This window comes from Arxiozyma heterogenica, assembly GCF_036370985.1.
Source record: "Arxiozyma heterogenica strain weizmannii chromosome Unknown scaffold_5, whole genome shotgun sequence".
In the NCBI taxonomy this organism is placed as follows: Eukaryota; Fungi; Ascomycota; class Saccharomycetes; order Saccharomycetales; family Saccharomycetaceae; genus Arxiozyma; species Arxiozyma heterogenica.
In genome coordinates this window covers 1,109,368-1,133,902 of record NW_027042658.1, presented here as the reverse complement: position 1 = coordinate 1,133,902, position 24,535 = coordinate 1,109,368, and the positions used below count along the sequence as shown (strand labels likewise).

At 31.0% G+C, this 24,535-nt stretch overlaps 12 protein-coding genes across 12 annotated transcripts; 4 read left to right on the top strand and 8 right to left on the bottom strand.

The window, feature by feature from the left end:
- Positions 1 to 11: 11 nt before the first annotated feature.
- Positions 12 to 1,538, top strand: NOP56 (snoRNP complex protein NOP56; the record flags this gene model as incomplete). Its single annotated transcript, XM_064860805.1, has 1 exon — positions 12 to 1,538. The coding sequence occupies one exon, from the start codon at positions 12 to 14 to the stop codon at positions 1,536 to 1,538; it is 1,527 nt and encodes a 508-aa protein (XP_064717822.1).
- Positions 1,539 to 2,151: 613 nt separating this feature from the next.
- GID12 (Gid12p) lies at positions 2,152 to 4,890 on the bottom strand (the record flags this gene model as incomplete). Its single annotated transcript, XM_064860804.1, has 1 exon — positions 2,152 to 4,890. The coding sequence occupies one exon, from the start codon at positions 4,888 to 4,890 to the stop codon at positions 2,152 to 2,154; it is 2,739 nt and encodes a 912-aa protein (XP_064717821.1).
- A 958-nt stretch (positions 4,891 to 5,848) lies between these two features.
- Positions 5,849 to 6,421, top strand: PWA37_004312 (uncharacterized protein; the record flags this gene model as incomplete). The annotated part of the gene is made up of 1 exon (XM_064860803.1): positions 5,849 to 6,421. The coding sequence occupies one exon, from the start codon at positions 5,849 to 5,851 to the stop codon at positions 6,419 to 6,421; it is 573 nt and encodes a 190-aa protein (XP_064717820.1).
- Positions 6,422 to 6,546: 125 nt separating this feature from the next.
- Positions 6,547 to 8,133, bottom strand: DLD2 (D-lactate dehydrogenase; the record flags this gene model as incomplete). The annotated part of the gene is made up of 1 exon (XM_064860802.1): positions 6,547 to 8,133. One exon carries the CDS (start codon positions 8,131 to 8,133, stop codon positions 6,547 to 6,549), a length of 1,587 nt encoding a protein of 528 aa, XP_064717819.1.
- A 1,579-nt stretch (positions 8,134 to 9,712) lies between these two features.
- Positions 9,713 to 9,946, top strand: PWA37_004310 (uncharacterized protein; the record flags this gene model as incomplete). Its single annotated transcript, XM_064860801.1, has 1 exon — positions 9,713 to 9,946. One exon carries the CDS (start codon positions 9,713 to 9,715, stop codon positions 9,944 to 9,946), a length of 234 nt encoding a protein of 77 aa, XP_064717818.1.
- An 894-nt stretch (positions 9,947 to 10,840) lies between these two features.
- Positions 10,841 to 13,354, top strand: CDC48 (AAA family ATPase CDC48; the record flags this gene model as incomplete). The annotated part of the gene is made up of 1 exon (XM_064860800.1): positions 10,841 to 13,354. The coding sequence occupies one exon, from the start codon at positions 10,841 to 10,843 to the stop codon at positions 13,352 to 13,354; it is 2,514 nt and encodes an 837-aa protein (XP_064717817.1).
- A 388-nt stretch (positions 13,355 to 13,742) lies between these two features.
- Positions 13,743 to 14,537, bottom strand: PWA37_004308 (cyclin family protein; the record flags this gene model as incomplete). Its single annotated transcript, XM_064860799.1, has 1 exon — positions 13,743 to 14,537. One exon carries the CDS (start codon positions 14,535 to 14,537, stop codon positions 13,743 to 13,745), a length of 795 nt encoding a protein of 264 aa, XP_064717816.1.
- Positions 14,538 to 15,750: 1,213 nt separating this feature from the next.
- Positions 15,751 to 16,974, bottom strand: VCX1 (Vcx1p; the record flags this gene model as incomplete). Its single annotated transcript, XM_064860798.1, has 1 exon — positions 15,751 to 16,974. One exon carries the CDS (start codon positions 16,972 to 16,974, stop codon positions 15,751 to 15,753), a length of 1,224 nt encoding a protein of 407 aa, XP_064717815.1.
- Positions 16,975 to 17,540: 566 nt separating this feature from the next.
- Positions 17,541 to 19,145, bottom strand: AIT1 (Ait1p; the record flags this gene model as incomplete). Its single annotated transcript, XM_064860797.1, has 1 exon — positions 17,541 to 19,145. The coding sequence occupies one exon, from the start codon at positions 19,143 to 19,145 to the stop codon at positions 17,541 to 17,543; it is 1,605 nt and encodes a 534-aa protein (XP_064717814.1).
- Positions 19,146 to 19,825: 680 nt separating this feature from the next.
- RPP1B (ribosomal protein P1 RPP1B) lies at positions 19,826 to 20,736 on the bottom strand (the record flags this gene model as incomplete). Its single annotated transcript, XM_064860796.1, has 2 exons — positions 19,826 to 20,032; positions 20,623 to 20,736. The coding sequence occupies 2 exons, from the start codon at positions 20,734 to 20,736 to the stop codon at positions 19,826 to 19,828; spliced, it is 321 nt and encodes a 106-aa protein (XP_064717813.1).
- A 1,090-nt stretch (positions 20,737 to 21,826) lies between these two features.
- Positions 21,827 to 22,099, bottom strand: PWA37_004304 (uncharacterized protein; the record flags this gene model as incomplete). The annotated part of the gene is made up of 1 exon (XM_064860795.1): positions 21,827 to 22,099. The coding sequence occupies one exon, from the start codon at positions 22,097 to 22,099 to the stop codon at positions 21,827 to 21,829; it is 273 nt and encodes a 90-aa protein (XP_064717812.1).
- Positions 22,100 to 22,806: 707 nt separating this feature from the next.
- PWA37_004303 (uncharacterized protein) lies at positions 22,807 to 24,129 on the bottom strand (the record flags this gene model as incomplete). The annotated part of the gene is made up of 1 exon (XM_064860794.1): positions 22,807 to 24,129. The coding sequence occupies one exon, from the start codon at positions 24,127 to 24,129 to the stop codon at positions 22,807 to 22,809; it is 1,323 nt and encodes a 440-aa protein (XP_064717811.1).
- Positions 24,130 to 24,535: the final 406 nt, after the last annotated feature.

Here is a 24,535-nt window from a genome sequence, read left to right as displayed (position 1 = left end):
ACATTAATAAAATGGCTCCAATTGATTACTTATTGTTTGAAGAACCAACTGGTTACGCTATCTTCAAGGTAAAATTACAACAAGACGATATTGGGTCCAGATTGGCTGAAGTTCAGGAACAAATTAATGATTTTGGCTCCTTCACTAAATTGGTTGAATTGGTGTCTTTTGCACCATTCAAAGGTGCTGCTGAAGCACTAGAAAATGCTAATGATATTTCTGAGGGATTAGTATCTGAAAACTTAAAAGCTGTTTTAGATTTGAATTTGCCAAAGGCATCCAAGGATAATGCTGTTACTCTTGGTATCTCTGATAAGAATTTAGGTCCATCTATTAAGGAAATTTTCCCATATGTTGACTGTATTGCTAATGAATTGGCTCAAGATCTTTTGCGTGGTATTAGATTACATGGTGAAAAATTATTAAAGGGCCTACAAGCTGGTGACTTAGATAGAGCTCATTTAGGTTTAGGTCATGCTTATTCCAGAGCTAAGGTTAAGTTCTCTGTTCAAAAGAATGATAACCATATCATCCAATCTATTGCCTTGTTAGATCAATTGGATAAAGATATCAATACATTTGCCATGAGAGTTAAAGAATGGTATGGCTGGCATTTTCCAGAATTAGCTAAATTGGTTCCTGACAATTACAACTTTGCTCGTCTTGTTCTTTTTATTAAAAACAAGGCTTCTTTAAATGACGATTCTTTACACGATTTGGCTGCCCTTTTGAATGAAGATGCAGGTATTGCACAGAGAGTCATTGATAATGCTCGTATATCTATGGGTCAAGATTTATCTGAAACCGACATGGATAATGTTTGTGTTTTTGCTCAAAGAGTTGTTTCATTAATTGAATACAGAAGACAATTATATGACTATTTATGTGAAAAGATGCACACTGTGGCACCAAACTTATCAGAATTAATTGGTGAAGTTATTGGTGCCAGATTAATTTCACATGCTGGTTCCCTAACTAATTTATCAAAACAGGCTGCTTCAACTGTTCAAATTTTAGGTGCTGAAAAGGCTCTATTTAGAGCTTTAAAGACAAAGGGTAACACTCCAAAATATGGGTTGATTTACAACAGTGGTTTTATTGCCAAAGCCTCACCAAAGAATAAAGGTAGAATCTCTAGATATTTGGCTAACAAATGTTCTATTGCTTCTAGGATTGACAATTATTCTGATGAACCAACTAATGTATTTGGTGCTGTATTAAAAAAACAAGTTGAACAAAGACTAGAATTTTACAGTACTGGTAAACCAACATTAAAGAATGAATCTGCAATCAAAGAAGCCATGGATTTATATAACAAGGATAAACCAACAGATCTTCCTTCTGAAGAAAAGAAGGATAAGAAAAGAAAATTAGAAGTTGACGAAGGTGAAGAAGAAAAACCAAAGAAGACTAAGAAGGAAAAGAAGGAAAAGAAGGAAAAGAAAGAGAAGAAAGAGAAGAAAGGGAAGAAAGAGAAGAAGGAAAAGAAAGAAAAGAAAGAAAAGAAGGATAAAAAGGAAAAGAAAAGTAAGAAATAAAGTTACCGAATAGATCAGTTTTAGAACTTATGTACTAGTAGGTTTACTTTTTTTGTTATTTTATCTCTATTATTTGTTGATTAATATTATTGTTGGAAATCCTATATTATTCTACATTACTAAAAAGAATACAAGAAAAAAATATGATGGTTGTTTCTGTATGAACCAATTGATTGTACAGTTTTTTATTTTTTTTATTGTTATAGGTAATAAATTAACATATTTACATATGTAGGCATACCGCACTTTTGTATATTTAGCGTTTGTTATACCAAATAATTACTCTTAGTTGAATTTATGATTGATAATTTGATTGAATTAACAAAGTTAATTACGTCTATTGATTAAGAAGAGCAACAAAATGTGTTTTTTCATTGGAAGTTATTTAAATATTTACAAGGGATATCATAATGTGTATGAAATGGCTGGTGGTAGGGCCTATACTTTATATTGTTAACCTATTATTATATTACAATGATCTTAAAGTATATAAGTAACAAAATATGCTGTCATAAATATTTATCTCAAAGTAAAACAATATAGGAGAAATGTATACAAAAAAGCATACTTCATCTTTCATATTTAGATTTTAGACTGTTGAACTATATGCTTTTCATGGTTGAGAATGTCTACGATTTGGTTTGAATCGTTTGGATTGTACAACTGAATTTCTATCAAAATTTGTTTTAAAATATTCACAATTCAATGAGAAATCATCAGAAAATGCTCTCTTGTTACGAAATTTAGTACCAATATTACAGTCTAAAAGTGCCATTTTATCTGTAAATCTATTTACATCAGTCAAGCGTAAACAGTCGTATAAGACGGTGCTACCTATCAAGTTATTCGAATCAAATTCAACCTCAAAGGCTTTAATATCACCTGGTAAGCACGTTGTTATAATATTTAGTCTAATAATGTGGTGGCTAGGTTCTAAATCAAACGATTCCATAACCACTATAGCGTCATTTATCAAACCTATATCGAATATTGATAGTCGTACCGCTGAATCATTGGATATATTTTTTATGGATGAAAGATAATTTAGGTCTTGAATATTATTAATGTTACGAACACCTCCTTCAAAATTTTCTAAATTAACCAAAAGTAATCCACTAGTATCAACTATTAAACATAAGGATTTTGTCAATCTAAACATTTTCTTAAAAGACGATAAATTTTGTGATGCTTTATCAAATGTCAACTTTTCTACATTTTTCTCTTGATTGATCTTTTTTTTATTGTCTGTTATTAACTCAGCATCTTTCTTTGTAGAACCAATAGAGATATTATTCAAACACTTTCTACTAAAAAATAAATCGGTCTTAGCTATCTCATCATCTTGACACTTTGGCTTGAAGAGACTGAGAACTAATGATTTATCTACTTTAAGAATTTCCATGGTTTTATATTTGGCTGTCAGAAAAGAGGTACCCAGGTTACTAAGATTATAATTATAATTATAGTTAGAATATGTTGATGGTACATCAAGGGTATCTGATGTGGTTGAATTTGAAATTGGATTTAACTTTCGGTTTAATGATTCAGTATATGATGTAGTATGGACATTGCTCAAATTAGGTGAGATAAACTCATAATTATCATTTTTATTACTTGATAAATGTGACTTATTTTGAAAGATTAATGATGTTTTAAAATTATTTTTAAAACAGTTTGTATCAACAACGGAGAAATCTGCTAATGCCTTATCTGTCTGCAAGTTTTTAAAGAATGAATTGGATCTAAGCTTAGAGGAGGGCTCTAGGCACTGTGGTCTACTTCTAGAACTATTTCTTAAAATAGTGTTACCTCTTACTAAAGTATGGCTTGTTTCTCTTCCTCTTCTCCCTCTTCTATTTCTTATATCATTTGGTACTATAGGAGACCTTGAAAAATGATAAAGGAAATCAGATGATACATATGGATGATCTAAAGTGTTATTGTGATCTGCATTATAATTTTTAGTGTCGTTTCTAGTATCAATTAGATGAGTGGATCCTTGTTTCCAAACAACTGTAGATTTCAAATATCCAGTACCACCATCATTTCTAATATCATCCCATAAAGTTTGTGAGACAGTTTCAAAACCATAGACGGACTCATACGCAATCCATAAGGCAAAAGAATTAAACCCATTTTCCATAGCGATTTTCTCCCATGGTATAATTTCCATTTGATACTTTTTCTGTCCTCTCTTCTTCAAGTTTAAATATGTGATTAAATAATTTAGATATGTCATTGGTAAGATAACTTTCCTTATCATTATTGGATCAAATTGTGAGCCAATTAAAAAACTTAGTCTATCAAAGGGATTTATATGGAAATGTGAAATACCTTGGTTTAAACTGATACAAATTGAAGGTCTATAAACGTACTGGTCTTTGTAAACTTTCATATAGTGTAATAAAGTATGTTTTTTTGGAGTTGGATTAAAATCAAATTGGAATGGTGTTAGATAGTAGCAAATATGTTTTAATCTGGTACGTCCAGTATATTGGGTTTCTTTAAAAAAATCTGTAATTTGTCTTGCTTGTATGTCTTCACTGTCTTCTATATATGTCTTAAGTCTAGCAGTCTCATTTGCTCCATATGATATAATAGATCTATTGATATGTTTAGGAATATTATAGGTTCTGCTGTTGTTACTTCTGTTGCTATTATTATTATTATTATTGCGAATAATATGATTTTTTATTGATATAGTGTAATCTGTACTAGTGGTACTGTATTCTTGACTTATTATATTATTTAAATCGAATAAATTGTTTGATTGAATATAATTTGTAGGTAAATTTAGGATAAAAATGTAAATATTACCGTTGCTTTGACAACAATATAGAAGACCTTCTTTAAATTCCAATCCTATTGTAACACCAGTATGTTTTGAATCAGGAGTGAACCCGTCCGGAATACATGCTAATACATAGTCAGGACTTAATGGTAGGTTACAATTAACTTTATATTGATAGTCTTGGACGATTTCAATAAGTCCATTTGATTTAGAGATGAGCATATAGTCTGAATAGTCCATGATACTTAGATTCTGTGAGTCAGGTATAATACCGCCAGCATACGGTTTTAGATAACAAAATGCTTTTGTAGTCACACCAATATCTGTTACATTATTGTTATTATTTTTAGTATTTATATTGCTATTATTATTATTATAACAGTGAGTTTTATTATTTTGAATATTTTTATTCTTATTATTGTGGTTTTTATATGTTTTATTATAGTTGATTGGTAAAGAAGAAAGTTTTTTATCTTTTAACTGGATAACTCTATAACCTGAAGGTTGACTGTTTGAGTTACATGGTGTAGATACTACGAATTTGATTATAGGATTGGACATAAATTTATGTTAAACAAAAAAAGAAGGACAATAAATAAATAATATAAATATATATGTGTACGCTAGTAATATAAGAGATGATAACTTATATTGTTCTTGTTTTCTTTACCTATCTATGTTATCTGAATCATAGACAGTAAAAACAAATAAATTTAGATACAATTATATTTTCGGACTCTTTATCTGAAATATATATATATATGTATGTGTGTGTGTGTGTGTGGATGTACTTAATGAGTGAGAGGGAGTAACTTATATGTTTATTGAATATTGTATTGTAACGTATATATATATGGTGTGTGGTGTAGGGTAAGGATGTGAAACAAAGAAAAAGAGGAATTTTCCTGACATGTCCGAACATTCTCCACCAAGGTAGTCCTCCTCAAAGAAAAGCAAGTAAAAAGCAAGAAAAGAAGGACATACTAAAAACAAAAACAAAAAAAAACAAAAACAAAAAACAAAAAAAAATTAAAGGCATTTTGTTCAAAGCTCAACCCTAACTTGTTGCTAAGAAGAACCCTAATATTATTTAGTGACAGGGTAAAGATCATATATATGATATATACGTACATATATTATTATTGTATATTGTTATAATGGTGTTATGCATTAATATGTCTACCATGATTTATTTGTTTGGTTGCCGTTTTCTAATGAGTTCTCTTCCCCCCCCCTTTTTTTTTGTCTGTCTGTCATGCCTTTTTCCTTTCTTTTGTGCAAATGAAACAAATAAACAATAAAACAAAATAAAAATAAAGAAAAAAGTACGGAAGTGATGTAATAAAACTAAACTAAATTAAACTTTATTCAATATTAAACAATGAACAATCATATAGACAAATAAAAATCAAACAAAAAAAAGTACGTACGCACACAATTATATATTATATATATATATATATATAATATATACAATACCATTGTTTTTTGTTGGTTATAAAAATAAAGGAACAATTAGATGGCAAACAACAAACATAGTGATGGTAACAAGGCCATTGAAGCGGTAGAGTTAAGTAATGAATCAGAAATACTTGTAGATAGAAAGTCCAAATTTCAAGCAAGATGTTGTTCACTAACAGACCAAAATTCAATCGCCTCGCTTTTACATTCTTTATTAGATAATAACAAATTGGTTGCAAAAGCTTCACATAAATATATGTATGCATGGAGAATTGGTGTATTAAAACAGAATAATACAACTATAGGTAATAGAAATAATAATAATAATAATAATAATAATAAATTAAGTAAAAAAAAGAATAAGGCAAAATCTAATAATAATGATGCTAATGATGGCAGTAATAAGAACAATAGTACTAAACTTGATTCAACAAATTACACAAATATCCAACAAGGTTGTTTTGATGGTGGAGAGGCAGGTGCAGGTCAACGACTCTTAACATTGTTAGAAAGATCTAATGCAATTAATGTTCTGGTTATTGTTACAAGGTGGTATGGTGGTACCCCATTAGGACCCGCTAGGTTTAGACATATTTGTTCAACTGCAGCAGAAAGTTTAAAAAAAAGGTAAATTTATATAGAATATTACAAGAATCAGATTAAAATAATACATATAAATATATATAGGTAGATACGGATATTAATATAGATTGGGAGAGAGATTGTGGGAAGAAGAGTTGAAATTTAAAGAATGTTTTAAACATATTTGTATGGATTTAGGACACCATTTGGATCAAAATGGTTCTTGATGTCTTTCATTACTTTGATTTCAACTGGACTCTTACTATAATGTAGATGGTTTTTCTTCTGGAGTCCTACACCATGTTCTGCACTAATTGACCCTTGTAATTCAGATACTGCTTCGTATATAAATGGTTCTAAACACTTCTCAATAATCTTATTATATTCTTTCGCAGCAACATTCAAATGCAAGTTTCCATCACCAATATGGCCATAACCAACGGCACCGATAACTGGTCCCGATGGATTCTTGACCGGATCATATAACAAATCCTCCTTCAATAATTTTGCATTTGTAGATTCAACAAGCGAATAGATTTTAGATAATGGTAAAGAAACATCATATTTATACACTGCGCCCTCTGATTGGCATGATTCAGGGATCATTTCTCTCCATTTCCATATTTTTTCAATCTCAGTGACATCTTGTGCCATTGTGCCATCAATAACTGTTTCATCCCCCATGACATCTTCTAAGAATTTTTCCATTTTTGCATCATCATGTTCTTTATTTGACCCAGAGGTCTCGATCAAAATGTAAAATGGATGTTCATTTTCTAATGGGAAGGTCATTGAACCATCAGTTTCAGCAAGATGTTTTTTAGTCAGTTGCATAGATTTCATATCCATAAATTCAAAAGCGGACAAAATCTCACTCAAATCTCTTTTGGCCCTTTTGAATACGGTCTCAATATCCTTAAAATCTTTGACTGCAAGGAAACTAACATTGGTTGACTTAGGATTAGTTGGAGTTAAGATAGAAACACCGGTAATGATCCCTATGGTACCTTCAGAACCAATAAACAATTGTTTTAAGTCATACCCAGTATTATCCTTTCTAAGACTATGCATGGAGTTCAAAATAGTACCGTCTGGTAAAACAACTTCTAAACCAAGGACGTTGCCGTGTAATGACCCATAACGGAGCAATCTTTGACCACCTGCATTGGTGGCTACACAACCACCGATCTGACAAGAACCTTTGGCACCAAGATCCAATGGGAAAAGGTAACCCTTGTCTTTCAAATAATTGTCGACATCTTCTAAGATTGCACCTGCGTCACATTTCAGGATCCCAGTCAATTCATCGAACGATCTAATTTTATTTAAGTTAGATAAGGAAAGAATCAATTCATCAAAGACAGGCACAGAACCACCAACAAGGTCAGTGTTGCCTCCCTGTGGTACCACAGCGATTCTTTCCTTACTACAATAATTCATAATCAACGAAACTTTATCTACACTTTTTGGTTTAAGCACTATATTGGATTGGCCTTTATACTTGTGAGTCCAATCAGTGTTATAGAGGTTAAGCTCATCTTTGTCCTTGGCAATAATCAATTCTTGTGGAGTTAAAATAGATTGAAAATAGGCTAAATCATCAGAAGTTATCTTTTTGAAATTGTCATTTCTCTTAAGATTGGGATAATTATCACTTGTTAATTTAATGGTTGAATAACCATATCTTTGAAAAGTGGTTTCTGTTAGAAGATGTGATCTTCTAGAAGCGCATAATTTGATATAATTCACAAAGGAAAGCATTATCTTTTTTCTATCCCTTATAGTGTTTGTGAGTTTGGTTTGACTTTATGTCCTAGAAACAGGAATTATCCCTAAAAAAAACAGATGAATAATGATAATATCCAATTTCAACCAGGTTAAGTTAATGCTGTATTTTTTTTTTTTGAATAGGTGAAAACAAAGATGAATGTAGATATCCCGAAATCTGGAAGGAACTTGAAGAAAGAGTCATTACGCTCCTTTTGGTGTAACGGACTAAATAAAAAATATAGACCAAGCCAGGCACAATAAAGATCTGTTTTTTCTATTTTTTTTCTTTACACTTTTGTTATGGAAAAAAAAGAATGAAGTCAGCTGGAGTCAAAAAAAAAAATGAAGTGAAAAAGAGATAAGGATGATAAGAGATACTAGGATAAGAGTATATGCATGCGTTCTATGTGTGTCTACGTTTGTGTGTATGTGGTAAGATGGTAATTAATACAATAATAGTAAATATTATTTAAGTTTATGGTAAAAAAGCATTATTCTTTAGCAACGTAAGATTATTTATTTGTACGAAAAAAATTAAAGTTAAAGTAATTATTTGATGGCTCTGTTTATATTTTGATATCTATGTTTTTTATTAATGACTTTTATTTCTTTCTTTTAGTAGAAATTTATTTGAACATAGAGGGGTGGGGGAATAAAATCAATCATTAGCATCAAATAAATTTTTGTGTTACAAGTCTTGTCATTATAAAACAGGGTAGACCTTTAAATCTTTAAAATGTTTTCAATAATAAAAATATTATTTTGATAATTAATGCAAAAGAATGTGTCTTGTGTGTTTTTCTTCTATGACCCTTCAATTTCTTTTTTTTTTGTTCATTTTATTGTTTTACCATGAAAACCCCTTTAAATCTTGATATGGTAATGTTTAACAAATACAAACATGATCATATCTTTCCTTTTATTCGAATTCATACATACATATATATATGTGTGTATGTATATGTATATGATTGAATTCTGTAGGTGATTCTTTAGGATGGTAGAGATTATTAATAAAATATGTGTCAAAAAACAAAAAAAAAAGCTTAAAATTGTGATTTAATAATTTTATTTATTAATTTTTTTTTTATTTTTGAAGACGACGTGGAGAATAAACAAATCAACATTTATTACTAGATTCTTTTTTTTTTTCCTTTTCTAAATGTCTGAATCACATTCTGTAGTTCACGGTGATAAAAATTGCCTTTTTTGCAAAATCATAAATAGTATGTTTTATTATGGGTTGTTTTAGATCTTTTTATTTTATATTTTTTTACTAACAAAATAGTTTTAAACTTTTCAAATATTTTGAATATTGAAAAAGGGATGCATATTTTATATATTAATTTATCTTTTTCTTTTCTTTTTATTTTTTTTAACAGAAGAAGTCGAAACATACGAATTGATAGAAACTAAATATTCCATTGCTTTTCTTGATACTCATCCCAAGAATAGACTGCATGTGTTGATAGTCCCCAAATACCATGGTAAATTCTTACAAAATATTCCGGACCAATATTTAACGGATATTTTGCCTATAGCAAAGCGTTTTGCTACAATACTAACAAAGATGAATAAAGATAAGCAAGGTACCAAGAACATTCAAAATGAGGAAGAGTTTCCATTTAAATTTTTACAAAATAACGGCGTACAAGCTGGTCAAGAGATAGGCCATGTACACTTCCATTTCATTCCTGTTGGCCCTGTTAAATTGGGTCCCCATGCAGGGTCAACAGACAAACAAGTTTTTGTTGAAGAATTGAAGGAGTTTCAACTGTATCTAAAGGAGGAATTAAGCAAATGAAGTCTTATATAATTAATAATAATAATAATAATAATAATAATAAACAAGGGTTTTAATCATAAAAGACAAAAAGAGAAAACCAACGGTAAAATAAAAACATATATTATTGTGTAAAAATATTTAATTCATTTACTTAACTCTTATAGTTCTACAACTGTTTTGTTTGTTTATTTGTTTGTTTGCTTAAGTTCTGTTAGCAGTATAAGAAATAAAAACCCAGTGGAATTAAAGAAAAGAAAATTTCTGTTCGTCCAGTTGGGAGCCTCTACCCCACATACGGCGCTAACATGTTCGTTCTCGTATTGCTCTTCCTTTTCCACCTCCCCTTTTTCTTTTGCTTTTCTTTTCTTTTTTTTTTTCTTTTGGAAAATCGAGAATTTGCATGTTTTTTTTTTGTTTTTTCGGGGGGAAACGGGTGGCAATAATTTTTTTTTTTTTTGTTAAAATTGAGAAATATTGAATGAATTTTGGTTTTACTGCTGTCTATGGTAAAAGTTCTATTGATTTTTCTCTTTTTGACTGACATTTCTAAGCAAGGAAGAGGGAAAAAACAAGGAATTAGATATAGAGAAGTTTTTTTGATGCAGTAAAAGTAAAGTGTATACGATATACATACCTACATAGTCTTTTGGTTACACCCATAATTAATAAATACACACATACATACATACACATTAAATTCTATTCGATTAAGTCTTTTTGTGTACCTTTGCACAGTTATACTTGGATTTAAACATATCCACAATACAATAAGTAAATAAAGTGCTTTAAGAAATTAAGATATTTCAATCGTTAAAGATATATTTCTCTAGTTGCGAAATCAAACTAAACTAAGTTATATTAAAATAAATTAATTTAGTTTTTTCTTTTTTTTTTTTAAAAAAATAAATTCAAATGGGTAAAGATCATCATCATAAACCACTTTTAGACGCCTCTGGGGCTGAACCTCATGTCGAGGATTCTACTGCTACTGCAATTTTAAGAAGAAAAAAGAAACCAAACACTCTTCTAGTGGATGATGCCACCAACGATGATAACTCTGTCATTGCCATTAACTCTAATACAATGGATAAATTAGAATTGTTTAGGGGGGATACTGTTTTAGTGAAAGGTAAAAAAAGAAAGGATACAGTGTTAATCGTTTTAATCGATGATGAATTGGAAGATGGTGTCTGCAGAGTCAACCGTGTGGTAAGAAACAACTTAAGAATCAGATTAGGCGACTTGGTAACTGTTCACCCTTGTCCTGATATCAAGTATGCTACTAGAATCTCTGTTTTGCCTATCGCAGATACTATCGAGGGTATCACAGGTAACTTATTCGATGTTTTCTTAAAACCTTACTTTGTGGAAGCTTATAGACCTGTTAGAAAAGGTGATCACTTCATTGTTAGAGGTGGGATGAGACAGGTTGAATTCAAAGTCGTAGATGTCGAACCAGAAGAATACGCAGTCGTTGCACAAGATACCGTGATCCACTGGGAAGGTGAACCAATCAACAGAGAAGATGAAGAAAATAATATCAATGAAGTCGGTTATGACGATATTGGTGGTTGTCGTAAACAAATGGCTCAAATTAGAGAAATGGTTGAATTGCCATTAAGGCATCCTCAATTGTTTAAAGCCATCGGTATTAAGCCACCAAGAGGTGTTTTAATGTATGGTCCTCCTGGTACTGGTAAAACTTTGATGGCTAGAGCTGTGGCTAATGAAACTGGTGCATTTTTCTTTTTGATTAATGGTCCAGAAGTCATGTCTAAGATGGCTGGTGAGTCAGAATCTAATTTAAGAAAAGCCTTCGAAGAAGCCGAAAAGAACGCCCCAGCTATTATTTTCATTGATGAAATTGACTCTATTGCTCCAAAAAGAGACAAGACCAATGGAGAAGTTGAGAGACGAGTTGTTTCCCAATTACTAACTCTTATGGATGGTATGAAAGCCAGATCTAATGTCGTCGTTATTGCTGCCACAAATAGACCTAATTCCATCGATCCTGCTTTAAGAAGATTTGGAAGATTCGATCGTGAAGTCGATATTGGTATTCCAGATGCTACTGGTAGATTAGAAATTTTACGTATCCACACGAAAAACATGAAATTGGCAGACGATGTAGATTTAGAAACTTTGGCTGCTGAAACTCACGGATATGTTGGTGCTGATATTGCTTCATTATGTTCTGAAGCAGCTATGCAACAGATCCGTGAAAAGATGGATATGATCGACTTGGAAGAAGACGACATTGACGCTGAAGTGTTAGATTCCTTAGGTGTTACCATGGATAATTTCAGATTCGCATTAGGTAACTCTAACCCATCTGCATTACGTGAAACTGTCGTCGAAAGTGTCAATGTCACATGGGATGATGTTGGTGGTTTAGATGAAATTAAACAAGAATTAAAGGAAACTGTTGAATACCCAGTTTTGCACCCAGATCAATACACCAAATTTGGTTTGTCACCATCAAAGGGTGTCTTATTCTATGGTCCACCAGGTACTGGTAAAACTCTATTGGCCAAAGCTGTGGCTACCGAAGTCTCTGCCAACTTTATTTCTGTTAAAGGTCCAGAATTACTAAGTATGTGGTATGGTGAATCAGAATCTAATATTCGTGATATCTTCGACAAAGCCAGAGCAGCAGCACCAACAGTGGTGTTCCTTGATGAATTGGATTCTATTGCCAAGGCTAGAGGTGGTTCTGTAGGTGATGCCGGTGGTGCTTCTGATAGAGTTGTTAATCAATTATTAACAGAGATGGATGGTATGAACGCTAAAAAGAACGTCTTTGTCATTGGTGCTACAAACAGACCAGACCAAATCGATCCTGCTATATTAAGACCAGGTAGATTAGACCAGTTGATCTATGTTCCATTACCAGATGAGCCAGCTAGATTATCCATTTTACAGGCTCAATTAAGAAAGACTCCATTGGAACCAGGTCTAGATCTATCTGCTATCGCTAAGGCCACACAAGGTTTCTCTGGTGCCGATTTATCTTACATTGTTCAAAGAGCTGCTAAATTTGCTATCAAGGATTCTATTGAAGCACAAAGAAAGAAAGAAGCTGAAAGACAAGTTAAGAATGAAGAAGATGTCGATATGACCGATGGAGAAGGTGTTAAACAAGAAGAGGAGGAGTCTATCGATGAACGAGATCCAGTTCCATTCATTACCAAAGAACATTTTGCTGAGGCTATGAAGACTGCCAAGCGTTCTGTTTCAGACGCTGAATTACGTCGTTATGAAGCATACTCTCAACAAATGAAAGCTTCTAGAGGTCAATTCAGTAATTTCAACTTTAGTGAACCAGCTTTAGGTACTGAATCTTCATCAACCAATACTAACACAACTGCATCTAGTGGTGCTACATTTGGTGCTGATGCTGAAGAAGAGGATGACTTATACAGTTAGTTGATATTATGTAGCAAGCTATCTATGATTTGTTTTATCCTTTCAGTAGTTTTCATTATTTTTCATTTTCATATTTATAATACTTCCTTAGTTTAATTCAAAAGTATTCCAGAATCCTGGCATATTTTGTAAGCAAATTATATATCAACCGATCATCTTTTTAAAATAAAAACTTATTATAATTACAATTATAATGTACTATTGATTACAAAATTGAATTGAATATCTTATCTAAATATAATCATATGTAGATTGTTGTAAATAATATGCAAAAGAAGTATATATATGCAAAATATAATATACAAAGAGTAGAGAAAAGTAGCACTATGAACAGAGAAAAGAATTAATTGACACAAAACCCCATACATTATGTGTTGGTAAAAAAAACTTATAATATATGACGTAAAATAGGGCCTTTACTTGGCGATTTGGTTATGTATATTTGTGATTGAGAATGTGATGTTAGAATATTTTGTTTATCATTACTTGAAAAAACAGAACTGGCATTAGAAGAGCAACTATCAACACTATCTTTAGATACTATTGAAGATATGGAATCCATGGAATTACTATGTGATTTTTTGTATTGTTGATGATGATAGATGTCGGTTTTCATATGAGTTTTTGGTTTACTATAGCATACTGAACTGTTCATTAGAGAAATAGTTTGAATATCTTTATACATTTGCAATCTTATAGGCACTAAAAATCGCTCCTTTAAACAGAGAATCAATTCCTTTGTAGTAAAAATTACGTTCCATTTCAAATATACTAACAATTCTCTTTCTACAGTGTTAATTTCGTCGTTTGAGAGAAGATAGTTTGAATGTTTGCTCCAGTGCTTATTCATTGGAGAATTATCGTTCAATGTCTTTGCTGCTATAATTAAACATCCAAGGAAAAGTCTATGCCTTGTAGTCTCCATACCAATAATATTATCTGGTAAAATTTTTTTTAATCTATTTAGGTATATAGTAGTAGACATTAAGATAGATGTACCAACTCTTGAATTATTTACCAAAGTAGAGATAAATTTAGTTAAAGCAGGTATTTTGCTAGAACAAATCCCCTCCCGCACTTTGACCTTTTTTATAATGGATGTTGTCAATTCTGAAAGAAAATGGATCATATCTATATTAACTCTTTGTCTATTGAATATTTGCAAAGCTTCATAGTCCGACATTTCTGATACGTTTGTATTTAGAACTGAATTTTATGAATTGGATTTTGTGACGTCTATCTTAAATTGAGGATACTCAATATTTGTAAGAAAAAAGGTTCTACCATCAAGCAAGTACACTTAAATTATAAGAAGTATTTTATATATGTAGTTTCAGAGACAGTAATCTTATAGATTATTTTTTAAATGATGTTATTAATTAACAGAGTTTATTGTCAAAACTAGTTTATATTGCCATATTTGTCGAGAAAAAGTGGGTGTTTAGTTTACTATTCATTTAATCAGTACAGCTAAACATTGAATTGTAAACAAAAAAATTGTTTTTAAATCCATACCTGTCCTTACAGCGTACTTCATAATAGTTCAATTTCTTCTTAGTCTTCTTTTCTTTGTTATGTTATTAATGTTGTCGAGTCTTCTTTAAAAGAAACTTTGCAAAGATCTTAAAAAAAAAAAATAAATGAAAATGAAAAAATAAAATACAATAGAAACCAAGCACAAGTTCAGCATTTTTATTGTTTTAAATGTCATATTTGCTTGATTAGCAAGCCAGAACAATAGAAAAAGGAATGACAATAGGAAACAGTTTGGAGAAAACAAAAGAGATCAATTGTTAAATTTATTCGAGGAGGTACTGTTGCTGCTGTTAACTGCTTGTATATAGGTGAAAGAACAGTAAATAAACAAATAAACTGATGAGTAGAGAGACATTTATACTGGTAAAATCCTGGGTTTTCTACTTATTAGTTGGCAAAATTGAAATAAAAAGAGATAGTTTTTGTTGTGAAACAAGGTGGAGCATTAAAAGCAGTTGTTTTTAATTCATCTAAAAGGATGCTTTTCAGTATTGAACATGGGAGTTTATAATTCTACAATAACTATCATAAGAGTACTTTACAAAACTTTATGTTTAGTATTGATAATATAGATATATGAAGAGCATTGTGGTTAACTCTTTAGAAAAATTGTCTCTGTTTTGATTTTGATACTGATTATACTACTATAGACTTTTCTGTTGTACACTAATAGAAATAAGTAGTGATTATAACAGTCCACTAAGAGTATAAATAACAATACACGTAAATGAATAATCAAAAAAAAGTATAAATGTAGATTATACATATAATGCTTCATAAGTCTAACATAAGCGGTATATAAAAATGTCTCAAAGTAGCGAAGGTAAAAGTAGCTGTCCAATAAACTCTTATACAGTCTTTCACAAAAGACCAAAGTTTTCCATGTCAGGATAATAAAAAAAGGCAATAGCAATTAATAGATACATGGCTAAAGACATACAGCCTTCTAGCCAATTAGATTCACCATCTAAAATTAAATAATTGGAAAGAAATATGGAAATGAATAATGTTGCAGTTTCAAAAGTGGAAAAATTTAAAGTCATTGGAACATCAATCCACCATCCAAAAAGAACCATAAAAGGAGTGACAAATAATGAAATTTGTAAGGAAGATCCGATGGCAACACCAAGAGCAAGATCCATTTTATCTTTCATAGCTACCATTACTGAAGTAACGTGTTCTGCTGCATTTCCGACGATTGGAATGACAATAAGACCGACGAATGTCTTAGATAACCCTGTGGAAACAACAAAAGTATCAATAGCTCCTACTAAGTAATCGGCACAGATAGATACTAAAACCGTAGATGTCACTAAAAAAATAAGGGAGGATTTTACACTTAAAGAATGCTTAGGTTTAGATGAATACGTACTTATAACTTCATCAGTTTCCTCATTTTGTTGTTCAAATATAACCTGGTGACTTCCTAATTGGAATATTAAAAATAAAACATAAATAATTAACAAAATAATAGATGTACTTCTTGATAACGATAAAATCTTTTCGTCAATTAATTCGTCCTCTTTACCACTAGGTAACGTAGCTTTAAATGCAGCAGGAATTAACAAAGAAGCAGAAGAAATCGCTAATAACGATGACATAGTTTGTGCAGCTGTTTGATTAAATGTTTGTTGTACTCTATTGTATCCACCAAGTACAAAACAGAAACCAAGTACTAATAACAGATTTGACAGTAAACTGCCTAACATAGATGCTTGTACAATTCTAACTTGACCTCTCTCTAAAGCAATAATTGAAACAATTAGTTCAACAGCATTACCAAATGTGGCATTCAATAATCCACCTAAAGTGTTTCCAACTTTGTCAGCTAATTCTTCTGTAGCATATGATAATATGGCAGCTAAAGGAATAATAGCTAAAAAGTTGAAGATAAATAACCATTTTTCTGATAGCTCAAAAAAACCCCAAACCATTCCTAGGGGAACAAAGACTAGCAGTACATTCACAGGTGATGAATAAAGAACATATTGCATATCAATTTTGGCAGTTTCCCAATCAAACTTATTTTGCCTAGAGATTGTATTACTGTGTACTGTAAGTAATGGGGTATTAAAGTCGATCATTTGTAACTCGAAATAAAAACTATTAAAATTGTTTGCTTCCTTTTATTTGCGTAATTATATATGTTTAATATTGTGTATGCAACCACTTAAATTACCAAAAAGTAAACACTTAAATGATACGAAACAAAAATAAGAACCTGTTTAAATGGATTAATTAGTATGATCTTGAACGCTTTATATACTTATTTAATTGCATAAGAATGAGAAATGGAAATTGCTTGTTTAGTCTGTAAAACCTTGTGGTTATAACTTTTCCTTTACCCTGTTTTTATATCACTGCTTTTCATCTTGAATTACTTTTTGGAAATTGTTTTATCCGCGAAGATATACCGTATAATATTTGAGACAACAAATACTGCAAATATAAAGAACTGAAAATAATTGAATAAAGGGACAGAAAATGCCAAAAATTCAATGATATCTTGAATATAAACTAGTATGTAAAACTTAATATATATGTTTGTCAAGAATATATAAGCAAATTTGATATTAAATTTAAATTTGATAAGGCGGTGCTCATTTGCTGTATAAAATTTGTGTGTAAATTACATTGAGGTACCTGAATATTAGTTATTTATAGCTGGAATTTTAACTGCACTCAATATTCCAATAATGAAAAGTGACATACTCCATATTATTACGTTAGTCAATATAAAATCATTGTGAATGGCTGTTTTTTCCCATTTTCTGAGTAATTTTTTATAATATTCAGTAAACTTCTTCCTGTTTCTTTTTTCTGTTGTGCCATTTAGTTCTTGTGGGAAGTTTGGATACATTATGGTGGACGCTTGCGAGTCATTTAAGTTTAGTGATTGACTAGATCTACTGTCCTGTAGATATACATGATGATTTTGATATACTCTTGGGTAGAAACTGTATTCGATATTATTCAAATCTTGGTTTATTAGTTGTAAGTTTACCCATTCCAAGACATCATTGCATAGAAACACGAAAATACTTATACAAAGATTAATAATAGACAGCGGAACTATAAGTACCAATAAAAAAACCTCAATATTTTTACTACCAAAATAATTGACAATCTTGGTGAACAATCTTTCATGGCCACGGACATATATGAAATAAATGGATAAAAGAAAGGATTGACCTGCTATATATAGGATATTCATGGATAATATTAAGCCATACTGTAACAAGGATTTGAAAATCGCCTTCCAAGAGGTTAACTCTATATACAGTTTAACATCAGAAAAAGATGGAAATTGTGATTCACTTGATGTATATTTGATCCAAATGAAACCATAACGATATTCTAAAGCCGGCCTTGGAGAATGTCTGTGACACCAACCCTCTTCGATATCAGAGGAGGAAAACCTTAGGGAATTATCGATAGGATCTACCATAATAACATTGGTGAATGATTTTAATTTATTACTTGCATCATACAAATAATTTGAGCCATACCCTTTAATGTTATTGTATGCTTGACCTGGTTGAAACAATGGTTCTACTTCATTATAGTAAATATTTGAAGAAATTGAAGATGAGTTTCTTCTCAAACCAACACATTTAGCTAAAGTGATCTCTTTTCTGTCGATTAATTGATCAGGATTTAAGCTAGTCTCTGTATTAGGATTTATGACTTCAATAGATTCATTATTTTCTAATGGTGAAGTCTCTTCATAATTAAATACATTTGCAATAAGACATACTATTAATTCTCCTAAACTCCAAGATACTCCAAAAATATATGATTGCTTAGGGATAATATGCCACTGTTCCATAGAATTATCATGTTCTGAAAACAATGAAGAATTTTTATCTACAATAATTGCAGAAGAATGTTGTATAGGTTCTTGTAATTGAGGGTAAGCCAACATGATAAGAAGACATAACATAAACCAATCATTAATTAAAAAATCAGTTATTATATTCCCAATAACAAATGTGTTATTTATATTCAAAAGAAATACTTTAATGAAATAATATAAAAATGGGGAGAATAACCCCAATAATGAGGATCGAAAATAGTCTTGAGAATTCGGTTTAAACATTAAGGGATCATCATATTCACTTAACAACAACTTTGACATCCAATAAAAGGTAGAAAATGTAGTTCCAGTAACGATCACCGCTAAACTAACAATATGCGGTTTATGAGAACAGAATAACGGCATGAAATATGATGCCATATGACCTATTCTGACCATCTTAAGAAAAATGCAGTTGATTACCCGAGTTACCTTTATCTATAATGCTATATTCTAAAAATACAATAACTTCGATAAACCTTAGAATCTTTCAGCGAATGCATTTCAGTATCCTTTTGTACATATATATATACACTCACTATGCACAGGCTTTTCTTATTATATGTTCTCTCTTTGTATTTTTTTGGTATTGCGTTTTCCTCCTTATTTGTATTATTTTCTTTTCTTTTTTTTCTATTTTTTGTTCACGATGATGATTAAATCAAAGTTGAATCATCCAACAATAAAAAGATTTAGACAACAAATGTTGCAATAAAGATTCCATACAATTTCCATGATGTATAAAAATATGGACACATTTATATATTATGGAGAAAGTATATGATTAAGTGTAGGTGTAGTTGTTGTGATGTAGTTCAAAGCGATAATATCTACCATTAATTAAGGTTTCAATTTTTTTATAAAAAAGAAAAAGAAAAGAAAAAAAAGGTATCCCTCAAACAATAAAATCAATTAAAATACAACAGGCTCCTCCCCACATATCCTATTATTATCTTAATGGTTACGATATTATATTGGATTAAAATGGTATATATATATACTTATTCATACACAGAAAAGAATAGAATATGGCGAATTTGATAAACAAAAAAATAAATGCTTACAAGATACTTCTTTGTTTAGTCAAATAAACCGAAACCCATATCTTCATCAGATTCTTCAGCTTCTTCTTCAGCGGCAGCTTCTTCGGCAGCAGCTTCAGCAGCAGCACCAGTAGCAGCACCAGCGGAAGCAGCACCGATAGTTGGACCAGCATTGTGGAAACCAGATAAGATTTCCTTTAAGTCCTTACCTTCTAAAGCCTTAGCGTAGACATCAGCCCAGACCTATAGTGAAACAATAAATACATAAAATGTATTAATCGATATGTTTTGGAAAATCATACTTTTTTTTAAAAAAAAAATCAACATAAAAAAAGAGAATAGTCATTTCCATATAATATTTGTTAGTAAGCAATATTCAAACAATGATATGAAAAATCTTTTCATGAATAAAAATTATCGAAAGATGACAAATCACATTTATGAAACATTAATTATTGATAATTTAACTGTGGATGACATTTTCTTAGTAAATCATATAAGCATATTTCTTTCTCTTTCTTTGAAATAAACTACAATCAATATGTGTACAATATCTGGATACAAGTGTCGTACAATCTATAATATCTTTTTGCATTGATTTTTATTGTGGCAGTATTTTTAAATCCCTCTTGCGTATACCAAAATAAACTAAATTATATGAACAACGCCTCAAAATAGTTGATACAACATAAAGATCAATGTAACAACAAATTATACTTTTAGGATATTAAACTTCGTCAAAACCTGTAATTTCTCGCACTTTTACACATAAGATTTATTCATTTGGTTCATCTTGGTTTTTTTTTGATTGTTTATTTAAAAAATTAACATACGTTGTCAACATTGGCACCAGCAGCCTTGGTTAAAGCTTGTAAGTTGTCAGCAGAGATTTCCAAACCAGCATCAGCTAAGATGAAGGCAGCATAAGAGATGATAGCGTCAGACATTTCTGTATGTATACTTTTGGTTGGGTTTGGAAGGTTCTCTTACCGATTGTCAAGAAACACTGCTCTAATACTACAATATTTTAATGTAGTTGCATAACACTTCCAACTTCTAATAATAAGTTGATATGGCAATACAGTCTAGTCATGATACAGCCAAACAGGAGCCCATAGTAAGGAGCCAGCATACACACAACTAGTGCTTGCAAGGGGCACACATAGAAAGTCGCTTCAAACATTAACACCTCTACAAGGTGTTTTAGTTAATGGTGGATAGAGAACAAATTTACTGTACACGAACTAAAAATGGTTAGAATAAATTATTTCTCATTTCATTGCAAATGTTGAAGTTCTCATAAATTTGTAAGTTTTAGTTGGAATATTTGTGTGTTTTTTCTTACAAACACAATATACACCTCATAATGGATTATTGGTGAGAGTTTGTTTATTTCTCCTTCCTTTTTGGGAATATATGAAAACACGTTTTTAAGTGAAAAGTGTTATGAAAAATTTACTTTTTCTCTACATGTAGGGATGGTAGCGCTATAAAAAACAGTCCTGCAAATTGTAGCGTGGTCGTACTCAAAGTCCGAATACATCACTATAGAGACCTTGAAACTTCTTTTTTTTTTGTTTGTTTTTTTAAAGGGGAAAATGTGAAGTGGAAATTAAAACAAGCTATAAACATCTCTAGCATAAGAAAAGAGTAAAACTTTGAGTGAAATTAATGAAATGCTAGTGCATAAAATATCTGTCGATATTAATAACACAATAGAACAGGATATCTAGAAATGTAACGTATATACATATGTATCAAAGACATTGTTTTTTATGAGGAGAATTTATTTTATTTGCAGAAAAAACGAATAATTATAAAGAGGAATATGTCAATTTATAAACATAGAGATACAGATGTTATTTCATGGTATTAATATAAAAAGGGAGGGAGGGAGAAAATAAATTTCCAGAGGAATATTATCAGTTTACAAACAACTTGGATCGATATTTAAAAATCAATGACTTTTGAAATTAATAAGCATAAATAAATAAAAATAAAAGCATTTATCTGGTTACAATATTCCTATATCACAATTTATTTCTTTATATTTTTAAGTTGTTCCTCTATATTTTTAAGTTCAGCTTTATGTTTTTCTAATTGTTCTTTTAATTTAAGTAATTGTTCTTTTTCATGTTGTTTGATGTAGAAATCTTCGTTAGCCTTTTCTTTTTTAGTAAATGAATCACCTCCAAAACCTCTGTGAGAACCAGTAGAACCTTCAGAAGTCCCAACAGTATAATTTCTAACAATACCCATCACTCTTGGTGTTTGTTTGACTGTTTGTGCTATGTTGGAACGGCTTATCATTTCTGTTTAATAGAAAACACTTCGTTTTATATACTTATTTTTGGCTTTTAACTTTTTGGTGATTCAAAATATATAATTTGCCTTTTAAGGGTACTTGTTTATCTATTAGCGTCTTAGTCAAGTATTTCTTAGATGCTATGTATAATAAAGTGATCTTTGAAGAAAATTAGGTAATGTAAAGTTACATTTAGGATATGTCCTTCTATAGGAAATTCATCAAAAGCAAAAGCAATTATTCTACCATGTATAACTTATGGTAAACTTAATGCCTAATTGTGTCATTCTTATTTCTTACTTAGCGGGGTTTTTCGTACACCGAGCTTGATATCGCATTTATGGTCTCTAGATATTTTTTTTTGTATTTTTTGTGAAAAATTGTCGGCAATTGTATAAAAGCAATCTGATTGGTTTAACACTTGTGCAATGATGATTCGAAATTTTGCTCTAATTGGAGAACAACAATGTACCAATTGAGTGCACCTGTAAGCTACGTAAAAATGATGTCAAAGGTAGAAGTTAGATTCTAGCTCCAAATACTTGGAATTATATGAGAATAGGGGGATAAGATTATGATATATATACTATACAACTCGTCGACCATAAAAAGGTGAAATAATACGTGACAGTTCGGTTTTTCTTTGTTTTATTTGTATCTATATATAATGATGCTATTTTGGCTAACAATGAGGCAATGTGGGAAATGGTTTCTACACTTTAGCCTTCTTGGTAGCGGGTTTGCTTGCAATATCAAGAGGTTCTTCATCAGCTCTAGTCTTTTTAGGTTTCAACGTAGGTGTGTTTATTTCAGCATGGAATTCCTTAATTATGGAGTCTACATCATCAATGTTCAGTGGTCTAATGTCACCCATCTTCTTGATCTTAGCTGTGACTTCTTTGATTTCTGCATCTGTCAAATTTAGGTTTAATTGATCCACTCTTGATTTGATAGCGTTCCAGCCAGTCAGTCTATTTGCAAAATGAATATATCTTCTCATACCAAAATCATGTGGATTTAAAATTTCATATGTAGATGGGTTAGCTAGAATAGCCTTAGCATGAATACCAGCCTTATGTGTAAAAGCACAGAACCCAGTAATTGGGTTATTAAATGGAATATTGACCTCTACGGCTTCAGCAACTAAGTTTTCTAAATCTCTAAGCTTATGTAATTTATATTTGGACTTGACATAATCTGGAGCTGCTACAATCATTCTAGCCATTAATCCACCGATTGGGACAATACCGTTTCTTTCACCAATACCCAAGACACAAGTGTCGATTAAACGGGCACCGGCTTCTAAAGCTGTGTAAGCGTTGGCAATAGCACAACCAGTGTCGTTATGGAAGTGACATTCAATATCACAATTAACAACAGACTTCAAGGTTCTAACTAATTCATAGACTTGTCTTGGGTTAGCACAACCAACAGTATCGGCAATACCGACTCTATTTACACCGATCTTACTAACAGTCTTATAAATGTTTAATAAATCGACAAGATCACTTCTGAAGGAATCTTCAGAAGAGAATCTAATTTCAATACCTTTGGACTTGACAAATTCGATGACTTCAATAGCACTCTTGGCAATGTAGTTCATATCTTTACCATGAGAATATTGTCTTAAAAATTTAGAAGTACCGATGACAACATCGACACCATCGACACCTGTCTCGACAGCAACTCTTGCATCGTCCATGTGACAACGGATGTGAGTCAAAATTTTGGCCTTTAAACCTAATTTACAAATAGCTTCACAATCCTTTCTAGATTGTTCAGATGCAACAGGCGAAGTTAATTCGATATAGTCAACCCCAAAATCATCTAAAGCCTTGGCAATTTCAATCTTTTTTTCGGTAGTGAAGAAGGCATTAGCAAATTGTTCACCTTCTCTTAAGGTGGAATCAATTAATTGGAAATTGTCAACATTGGATAAATAGTCAGCTGGGTTAGGACCATATGGATTTGCCTGAAAAGTCTTAGAAGCAGTAGATTCAGTGACTTGTTGGAAGTCTTTTTGTTCGGAAGACATTTTTGTACAAAGTATGTATATGTATCTGTGAGTGACCAGCACAATGGTTGTTATTTTGTTTACTACTAAAAAAAATATTGAAGATATGAAGATAAAGATTACTTCCTAATGGCCAATAAGTTTGCTATATATATATATATATATATATGTGTGTGTGTGTGTGTGTGTGTGTGTGTGTGTGTGTAATGCTTTTATTCACTTTTGCAGGCACAAGTAGATTATTTCTTGAAAGAAAAATTGGCTATTATTAAGACATTCAAGTTCAATCTACAGAGTATTAGGGTGTTCAATGACATTATGTGGAATATGCAAAATACGAACAATGAACAAATGACATTGACTAATATTTTTTCAAGTTCTTTTTGTTGTAATACAAATTTTAGAAATAGATCATCACCGACCTTTT